The sequence below is a fragment of the Argentina silus genome, assembly GCF_951799395.1.
Source record: "Argentina silus genome assembly, chromosome: 2".
Taxonomy (NCBI): domain Eukaryota; kingdom Metazoa; phylum Chordata; class Actinopteri; order Argentiniformes; family Argentinidae; genus Argentina; species Argentina silus.
The window spans coordinates 6,502,110-6,512,109 of NC_139656.1; the positions used below are offsets into that span (position 1 = coordinate 6,502,110).

The following is a 10,000-nucleotide window of genomic DNA, read 5'->3' on the forward strand; positions in this document are numbered from 1 at the left end:
GGAGAGAGAGAATGGGTGGGCAGAGGGAGTTAGTTATCACTCAACTTCAAAAGCCACAGCATTTCAATAAAAGATTAAGAAAACACATTCTAGCCCGAAAACGCCACACAGCTAACCTTTAACCCCCGTCCAATTACCAGCTCTATTCAGTCGCACAAAGCCAGATCAGAGAAAGGGAGCGATAGAGAAAGAGAGAGAGAGAGAAAGAGAGAGGGACGGACAGACAGACACAGTAGAAATAGGGACAGACAGCAGAAATGTGGAGAATGAGGGAGAGAGGGAGGGAGGAGAGGGGGAGAGGGGGAGAGGGGGAGAGGGGGAGATGGATAGAGTGAAGGCCGTGTTAAATCCACCCTTCCTTTGAAGTGTTTTCTCTGCTGTCTCAGATCAAGCACAGAGAGGAAACCTGCTCCACATTCTCCACCTCACAGTCCACATACCCCTCACACCCTCACTGTGCTAGCCCTGAGCTACAGTCACACCCTCACTGTGCTAGCCCTGAGCTCCAGTCACAGCCCTCACTGTGCTAGCCCTGAGCTACAGTCACAGCCCTCACTGTGCTAGCCCTGAGCTACAGTCACACCCTCACTGTGCTAGCCCTGAGCTACAGTCACACCCTCACTGTGCTAGCCCTGAGCTACAGTCACACCCTCACTGTGCTAGCCCTGAGCTACAGTCACACCCCTCACTGTGCTAGCCCTGAGCTACAGTCACAGCCCTCACTGTGCTAGCCCTGAGCTCCAGTCACAGCCCTCACTGTGCTAGCCCTGAGCTACAGTCACACCCTCACTGTGCTAGCCCTGAGCTACAGTCACAGCCCTCACTGTGCTAGCCCTGAGCTACAGTCACAGCCCTCACTGTGCTAGCCCTGAGCTACAGTCACACCCCTCACTGTGCTAGCCCTGAGCTACAGTCACACCCCTCACTGTGCTAGCCCTGAGCTACAGTCACACCCCTCACTGTGCTAGCCCTGAGCTACAGTCACACACCCCACACACCCCTCACAGTCCTATCTCTGAGCTCCAGTCACACCAATCATTTTCTCATAACACAGTCTTCATGAGGTCCCACTGTGCACAGCTGTTAATTTCAACCAATTTCCTCTCCATTCATATTATTGAAATCTAGCTACAGTATTCGTGGGAAGTATTCCAGGTTGCTATCGCTATTCGGGGTAGGTAATATAGTGGCTGTCTGTCTGGTAATAGGTTGTCCTTAAGACATACTGTGGGCCTACTGATGAATGCCTGCATTGATACTCAACCAAGTGAAATTCACAACACAGTGGGTTCCAGGAATCAACATTGGGGAACAATGTACTCATAAAGTTACACTCTCTCTGTTGGACAGTTAGTATTTTAGGTCATTTGGAATTTGATGAGTTTTCATCCCAGTTTAGACATCCCTGTTTTCTCAAAGACCATCTCAGGACCATGTTATTCTCTTTCCATCCCCGACTCCCACTCCCACTCCTCTCTTCCCCTCTCCCTCTCTCCCTCTCTCCCCAGATTCTTTCGGAACATCAGACAAGATGTCAGGGATGGATCTCCCATTGGAGGACCTCAACGGAACCGGAACCTCGCCAGAGAACGGAACATTCATCAAATTCTACCCGACCTCTGTTGCTACTGCGGCAGCAGCTTCATCCTCGGCACGAACAGAGAATGTTTATGTGTACGTGTGGATCTTCCTGGGCCTGTTGGTGTTCCTGCTCACACTGCTCATCATCGCCCTCCACAGGCTGAAGAACATCATCACATCCTCCTCCTCAGTCCCTGACTGTAGCAGTGAGGGAGGAAGTTCTTTCACCAACATGGAGATCTGTAGTATCTCCTCTCAGAGATCTACTGTCTCCTCACTGTCCATCTGAGATAGAGAGACAGAGAAAGAGAGAGAGAGAGAGAGAGAGAGAGAGAGAGAGAGAGAGAGAGAGAGAGAGAGAGAGACATGCACACACACACACGTGCACACGCGCACACACACACACACACACACACATCAGAAGTCTAGAGGTAGACATTTCTCTTACCCCTTGACCACCCGGGACTTTATTGTGGTGTGTTTTTTGGGGTAACTGTGTGGTGAGCCGCCCACCAGCTAAGCCCTCTGAACTCCGTCTCCTCTTGCTGGCTCCTGGGATACGGACACCGTGTGAAGTAGAGAACCAGGAACAGGAGAGAGAGAGCTCTCTTTAGTCTCTTCTCCATGGAATAAGACAGTAGAATCAGAGACGTCTTCAAACAGTCCTGTGGTAAACATAGCTTTGAATCTGATTGATATGTTACTTTTTCTTTTTTTTATGAAATCGGAAACGACTTGCTGTGGCCAATCCAACCTGGACTAACATTGATTGATAATGTGAGGTATTCAGACAATTATAGTAAGGAATTGTATAGTCAATATTCTTATGGATGAAAAAAAACCAAGAACATTTTGTATAAAAGATATGCTTGTGTAATATTTGTTTGATCTATCCACGCCACAATGAATCTTGTACAAATATCGACAATTTCAAAAAATCATTCATAGAGGAAGTATTAAACATTGCCATACACAATTGCACAGAGACTGATGAAATCATTGACATTTAGCTCATTCTCTGGATGGTATGAGGTTGTAACCAATGTTTTTCAGACAGAGGGTTACAGAGAGAAGCACTGATGTCGTGTCAGAGCTCTCTGAGACCCAGACACAGGCTGGTGACAGACAGATCTGGGGCTTATCCTGTGGGGTGGAACACCACAATCACCACAGAAGCATCTCCACTCCACATCTCCAAGCATCAGCTTCCGCTCCTCACTTCTCTTTTACACTGATATGAATAAAGGATGGGAGAATAGCATATAATAATTGCCTATTGGTAGTTTGATTGCAGCTTTCTAGTTCTGGCATACCAGTTCAGATGGAGGAAAGGATATAAAGAGAGGAAGCCACTTTAGACTATTAGAATGCACCCCAGGTCTGCAGTCACAGACAGACCAGACCAGAGGGACACAGGCAACATGGTAAACATCTCATCTTGATTGACAGGTCAGCTAGCGAATCGGACCTCCCTCTCACACCTGTCATCTCACCTCACATCAGCTTGCTGTCTCTATGGTTACCCAACTGTGACGCAAGCTGCCCCGCAGCACAGTTCTAGGATCAGCCTACCCTCAACACCAGATCCTAGAGTTCACTCAAAATGTAATAAACGTGCACAATATATTCAGTTTTAATCTCAATATACTTTATTCAGGTGTTTTAATGCAATCCTTTCAGTATTACTGTACATCTGTTCCTTTATCTGTTCCATTTTGACTATACAGCTGGTCCTTTATGATAAAACATATATAAATCAACCAAACAGTGAAGAAGATGGCAAAGGAAATTAACCTCCATGACCAGGAGGATGTGACCGTGTCCCCTGGTAGTGATTGGTCCCTCTCTATGCCCTCCCAGTCGATGTGGCAAGTCAGGTGTGTAGGGTTCGGCTCAGGCATGAAGTTAGGTTGCACTGTGTGCCTCTCTGACAACCTGTGAAGCGGGACTCTTTTGGGGATGTTTAAGAACCGCCTGATGCGGCTTTGATTGGTCCACCACTGCAGCACAGAGTCAGGCTCTGGATTGGTCAAGCAAGACTGCAGCTGCGCCTCTCTCTTGCAGCTATCAGCCAGATCTTTCTCCATGAAATACAGGTTTACCTTCATGGTGGTGAGGCTGGGGTTCTTCTCATCCACGTTTTGGATGGCCAGCCTCTCTCTCTGCTGGAGAAGTTTAATGAGGTGCTCGATCTGAAAGCTGATCAGGGATTTTGTTTTGCTGAAAAGATGTATTGTGGCAGTGATTTCCCTCTGCTGGCTATGGCAAAGCTTCCTCATTTCATGAATCTCGTTTTTGAGGTGATCCAGGTTTGAAGCTAGGTCCTTTCTGAAAGCGTCCTCTACCTCTTTCAGGGGTTTGAAGGAGTGCCATCTGTGATCCTTTCCCTCCTTGCAGGCAGAACAGACCAGCTTTTTATCTGTCTCACAGATGTGTTCCAGAGGCATGTCATGTTGGGGACACTTTTTGATGACATCCTGACCTTGAACCTCTTCCTGACCTCTGACACCTCTCTGTCTCAGTTCCTCTGCCATGTTTCTCAGGATCCTGTTGACCTGGAGGTTGTTCTCCTGTGTGATTGGTCCCCTGCACACGGGGCAGTGGGGGAAACCAGCGTTGACGCTTCCTCTGAGGCAGTCCCTGCAGAAGGTGTGCTGGCAGCCCAGAGACACAGGCTCAGTGAACACCTCCCTGCAGATGCAACAGAGGAGGTACTCTGACAGAGCCCAGGGGGCCGTGGCCATGCCTCTGTCTGTGTTCAGATCTTAGATGAAAGTCAGTCTGTTCTTAGACCCTGATGAAGACGTAATAGTCCCTAATGAAAAATATCCTCAAATACACCCTAATTGTCCCTTAAAAAAAAAAAGAATACATTTTCTTATAGGGCTGTGGACAGCTCTGTTTTTTTAGATTGTGGGTGTGATCAATTGTGAAATTCAGAGAGTACAATAGACATAATTCTACCCAGCCTGGTGTACCCATTGTTACCCAGTCTGGTCTAACCTCATTGTTGCATATCAATAACCTTGACAACGGTTACAAAGTCTGAGAGATGATGTCATAGGCATTAAATCAAGCTTTCTAATGGGCATGTATAGGTGACAATGCCTCATTGCCTGGTCTTTGTCAAACAATGTTATGAGAATGACTCTGTGACCCTCATTCAAATGACCAATGAAAAGTCAGCTCATCAAATTCTTTGCATATTTTATTGATCTTTTCTTGATTTTTTTTCAACTTTCAACTCACACGTCATATTTTACATCTTTGCAATAAAACATGAATACAATAGTTTTTTAGGATTTCATAGATCCAAAAATATTTAACCTTTTTTTTGGATACGCAAGTTGAACCTGTTGGTAGAGTATGTGCATGTGTGTGTGTGTGTGTGTGTTTGATCGCGATGGCTTAACACACATACAGTACATCTCACGTTTTACCCCCCTTCTCCCCTCCTCCCTCCCGCCTCTCTACATCGGCTACAGAATCATGATATTGCTTACAGCTGTGAGGTTGTACAACTTAATAATCACACATGATTTAATCGTCTTTAAATACAAACATCAATGCACAAATAATCCCGTAGGAAACATGGGCCTAAACAAAATGGCAGCTGACTGGAAATGATCAGGCTAATAAATAATGATATGTGATTGGTGCAAAGTGTGAATACAAAACAAACGTTGACACTGATTTGATTCTTTTTTTCATAAATAATTGACAAATGTGAGTGAGTGAAGGTTTTCTTTACGTTTTCAGTCATATTCAGTTGATTAAATCCCCCTCGAATAGCCTGAACCAAGACTATATGTACATATTTGACAAAACAATCACCAAATATACATAGAAAATCAGGCTCCTGCAGATATCATCCTCCTATGGTATTGGCAAGATCCTTCATCATCATCATCATCGTCGTCGTCGTCGTCATCATCATTGCCTTTATTACCATTCATCAACATCGAAAGCATCATCATCGACATCATCATCATTTTCATTATTACACATTATTTTACATTGAGAAAGTCGTTAATAAATTAAAGGTGATAGGCGTGATCTGTGTGGTGATCTGTGATCCCTCCATGTCAACCACAGATTGTGAGTAGGAAACACAACTGTATTTACATAAATCATATTCACCCTGCTAGGAGTTTTAAACAAATCAAAAAAATAAATTAATCACATAAAACATTAAGATAAATCAAATTAAACAAAACATAGTAAAACAAAACAAAGAAACCCAGAGAATTGGCCCACGGTGGATTTAGATTAAAGCCAACAGCACCTGTTATAATTTAGTGGGAAGTACTGGTTTAGACCAGTTCAGACTAGCTTAAACCAGTTTAGTCCTGATGTGGTGGTCTGTATCCTTCCCCCACCCCAAAACAACCCCCCAAAAACAAACAAAACTAAAGCAAAATTGTGTTATTTTTGTCCTGTGAAGCAATAAGCGTACTGTCCGCTGACAGTAACTGTTCTCTCACACAAAAGTCTTGTATGTCTTGTATGACTTGATCAGCCAAGATCTGGTTTTCTTGTTCTTGTTCTTGTTCTTATTCAGTCTGTGTTGATAATTACGATGGTTGGCGTGTTCCTTTAGGGCTGCTGTAATGCTGAGAGGAACATGTCCTACGGTAGTAGCTGTGATGCACTTCTCCTCTACTTCTCCCTCTACGTGTGCACCACACTGGAAAGGGCTTCAGGGATTTCTTTTTTTCTTCTTTCATTGTCTTCTTCTTTGTAACAGGTTTCCTGGTTGTCGGCATGTAAAGCATGACCTGTATCTTCCTCCTCCTCCTCCCCCTCCTCCTCCCCCTCCTCCTCCCCCTCCTCCTCCTCCTTCCTCAGTACCTGTTCTGGTGCTCATAGTGCCAGCGGTTGAAGTCGATGTTGAACGCCACAATGCTGCCTGACGCCATGCCAGTGATCAGAGTCCTGCAGACAAAACAGCACAGACCAAATCAGACCACAGACACACCCACTACAGACCACAGAACATCCACGTTTCATACATTTGCAGAGTAATCCATCAATGAACAGACACAAAAACTCACACAGGCAGGGGTGCAAGCACTCATACACTGCGCGCACACACACACACACACACACTCTTACCTCTGGTCGTGGGAGAGGTCCATAGCACGGATGCCTGCGTCACAGCCAGGGTAGATGTAGAGCTGTTTGAAGTCACAGGCTTGCCACACCTCCACCACACCGTTATCACCTCCAGTCACCAGGTTCTGACCATCACTGCTCAACAAGATCGCCTACAGAGAGAGGAAGAGATGGGGGAACACATGTGAACATGTGTATACTTGTGAGTGAATAATTGTGTGTGTGTGTGTGTGTGTGTGTGTGTGTGTGTGTGTGTGTGTGTGTGCGTGCGTGTTGCTTCAGACACTGAGATCAACAATCAACCTAAAGGCTGACCAAGAGTACCAGGCTAAGATGTCAGCGTGTGTGTGTGTGTGTGTGTGTGTGTGTGTGTGTGTGTGTGTGGATGCCAGTTAAGCCTTTACACATTCAACGTTTCTACAGTATGTTTGTGTGAGCATGTACAATGTCTGTTCTAAGTCCTTACTCGTGTGGAGTCATTGACTTCCATCTGGGCCAGTAGTTTTCCATTGATGCTGAAGTTGCAGAAGCGTCCTCTCTCGTAGCAGATGATACAGTGGCCCTCGCTGGACACAGAGATGAGTCTGGGCCGCAGGCAGAGCTCTGGACCCTCCAGGGCCCGCAGCAGGTCCCCGGTGATGGTGTGTACCAAGCATGGGCCCTCTGAGGAGCAGCACCAGATACAGAAACAAAGTGTTTGTAACCATTTTTTCTTGCACACAAGCACAGACACAGACACAGACACAGACACAGACACAGACACAAGCACAGACCCAGACACAGACATACTGACCTTTAGCCCCACTGATGACAAGTCCCAGCTCTGCACAGACAGACACACACACCACCTCGTGGTCATGGCCGGTCAATACTGCTCTCGGAGCAGGGTAGTCACCTAGGAAACACAACACACATAAATCATTGTAGCAGGTGTGATTTATGCAACCACAGTTTTTGTATTTTAGTAATTACTACAGCTCCAGTTTGAGTATTACATCAGATCTTAAAGAAAGATTACATCTACACTCCTGTTACACTGCTAAATGTGAGAGGAACCTCCACCAGAGGGCAGTGTTCCTTCCCTTGAACCCTTTTTTTCCCCCAGTCGGACACAGTGAAGCTCTCAGCCTATCTGCCCAGTAATCACTCACTGTTGTTGGGGTTGTCTCCGATGATGTGATGACGTCCGCTCCAGTACCACAGCAGCAGAGTGGCGTCCCTGGAGCCAGAGACGATGTAGCAGTCTCCTCCGATGTAGGACTCTGACCTGGCTAGACACGTCACCACGTCCCAGTGGCCAAACACGATCTGGGTCAACTTACCTGCAGGTGCGAGAGAGGGTGTGAGTGTGTGTGTGTGTTCCGGGGCGGGGGGGGGGGGGATATAATACAATGTAGTACTGTATAGTAGCACATTAGAATGTGGTGGTAAGAGTATTATTGTGCATCGCTTCTTGACCTGTCTCTGTGGAGTAGACGCGGAAGCTCTTGTCCCAAAAGCCACAGACCAGGATGTAACGGTTGTCCGCGGTAACCACAAAGCAGTGTGTGTTGATCTGGATACTCTGGTCCACCAGGTCTGTGATCTGACGCTTGTTCACCCCAGAGTTATTGGCTAACAAATACAAACACATTGAATGAGCTACGTTTAGCAGGTGAATAAAGACACATAATCAACAGAATGTTTTAGTGTCTGTGTACTGACCAATGAGTGGGTCCATTTCGATAGGCAGGTGATGGGCCTGTTCCAGGGAGTACCCTGGAGCACCACGGAGACCTGCAGAAACACATACACACACACACACACACACACACACAGACTGGTGACATCACCAAGCAAAAGAGCAACAAATGTGCGACAAACGCACCTAAGGTTGACGACCAAAAGCAGGCCGCATGCACCACATGTGACCCTCTACATCAGTCTCTCTCATTCTCTCTCTCTTTCTTTCTCTCGCACTCACGCACACGCACACACACACACACACACACACACACACACACACACACACACTATCAACACTGCCCCACACATCCCATCCCACCTCCAACCCCCTCACACACACACACACAAGCCACACACACACAGAAACACACACTCACCGACGGTGTTGTGCCAGCGGTTGACAGCGAACAGCCGGCTGCAGGTGACGGTGACGGCGGCCGGTACGCTGAGGTGAGGGAGCGTGTTGGCCGCCACGTGTGTCACAGGAGAGTTGGAGGGGAACTTCAACACCATGATCACATCCTGCTGCATCTGGTCCTTAAACATCAGAGGACTCTGAGGAAGGAAACACTGATAAGACAGAAAAGAGAGAGAGAGGGGGGGGGGGAGAGAGGGGGGAGGAGAGAGAGAGAAGGATAGAGAGGAATGGGGGGAGTAAAGTAAAGGCAAGGAGAAAACGATGAGACGACAGAAGCGGGAAAAAGTGGGGAGAAGGAAGACGAGGGAAAAGGAAGGGAAAGGGGGAAGGAATGAAGAGGTAAGGAGAGGGGAGGGGAGGGCAATGGAGAGAGGGGCAGGGAGAAAGGGAAGATGAGGTAAAGGCAGGGAGAAAGGGATAGGAGCGATGGAGAGAGGGGGATCGGGGAGGAGAAAGGGAAGGGGAGAGGTGTATTAGTGGGAGAACAGGGTAAAGGCAGGTTCACACACTGAGGATAGTTGTAGGCCTCGGGGGGAGGAGGAGGGAGACGTTGGTTGGTTGGTTGGTTGGTTGGTTGGGGTTTAGGACTGGGGGTGGAGTTTGGTCTGGCCTCTCTCTGCCATGGGGGACACTAGGACCTGGGGCAGTCCCATAGTGAGGAGGTAGGTTGGAGAGGCTCAAAAGCAACATGCTGACTCGTCTCACTAAGTCAAAGATGACATTCTGGGTTCAGAGACTACATCCTGACCAGTTCACATGCTAATAGCGTTCTAATATTGTACTCGTAAGTAGCTGTGTAACCTAGTGTTGGTTTGTAACTGGGGTGCTACTCTTAAGAAGTAATCAAAAGAGGTGCTACCTGTAGCTGACCACATACAGTGGACTTGTAATATGTGCAATGGCTTGGGACTATCCATAGCACTTCATTGGAGTTTGACATATTCAATGTTATTCAATGTAATGTTGTCCTATTTTGAAATACATCACTCCCAGTCTTACCAGGTGCATGGCGGAGGAGCGAGGGGGGTGTGGCTCAATTAGCAGCTGGGAGGGAGTCTGACCACAGGCCTGGATCTGGAGCTCCATGGCCTAGAGAGAGAGAGAGAGAGAGAGAGAGAGGGGGGGGGGGGGAGGAAGGAGTGAGAGAGGGAGAGAGAGAGA

At 47.2% G+C, this 10,000-nt stretch overlaps 2 protein-coding genes across 2 annotated transcripts in view; one reads left to right on the top strand and one right to left on the bottom strand.

Annotated features, from left to right (window-relative positions):
* Positions 1–1,531: 1,531 nt before the first annotated feature.
* Positions 1,532–1,870, top strand: sertm1 (serine rich and transmembrane domain containing 1; the record flags this gene model as incomplete). Its single annotated transcript, XM_083690562.1, has 1 exon — positions 1,532–1,870. The coding sequence occupies one exon, from the start codon at positions 1,532–1,534 to the stop codon at positions 1,868–1,870; it is 339 nt and encodes a 112-aa protein (XP_083546688.1).
* Positions 1,871–6,425: 4,555 nt separating this feature from the next.
* nbeaa (neurobeachin a) overlaps positions 6,426–10,000 on the bottom strand; it is a gene marked incomplete at both ends in the record, with an annotated part of 70,039 nt that continues 66,464 nt past the window's right edge. Inside the window, 9 exon segments of the mRNA XM_083695144.1 lie at positions 6,426–6,516; positions 6,697–6,848; positions 7,163–7,359; positions 7,490–7,591; positions 7,848–8,018; positions 8,155–8,310; positions 8,401–8,472; positions 8,799–8,991; positions 9,839–9,928. Coding sequence (XP_083551270.1) covers positions 6,426–6,516; positions 6,697–6,848; positions 7,163–7,359; positions 7,490–7,591; positions 7,848–8,018; positions 8,155–8,310; positions 8,401–8,472; positions 8,799–8,991; positions 9,839–9,928 — 1,224 coding nt within the window.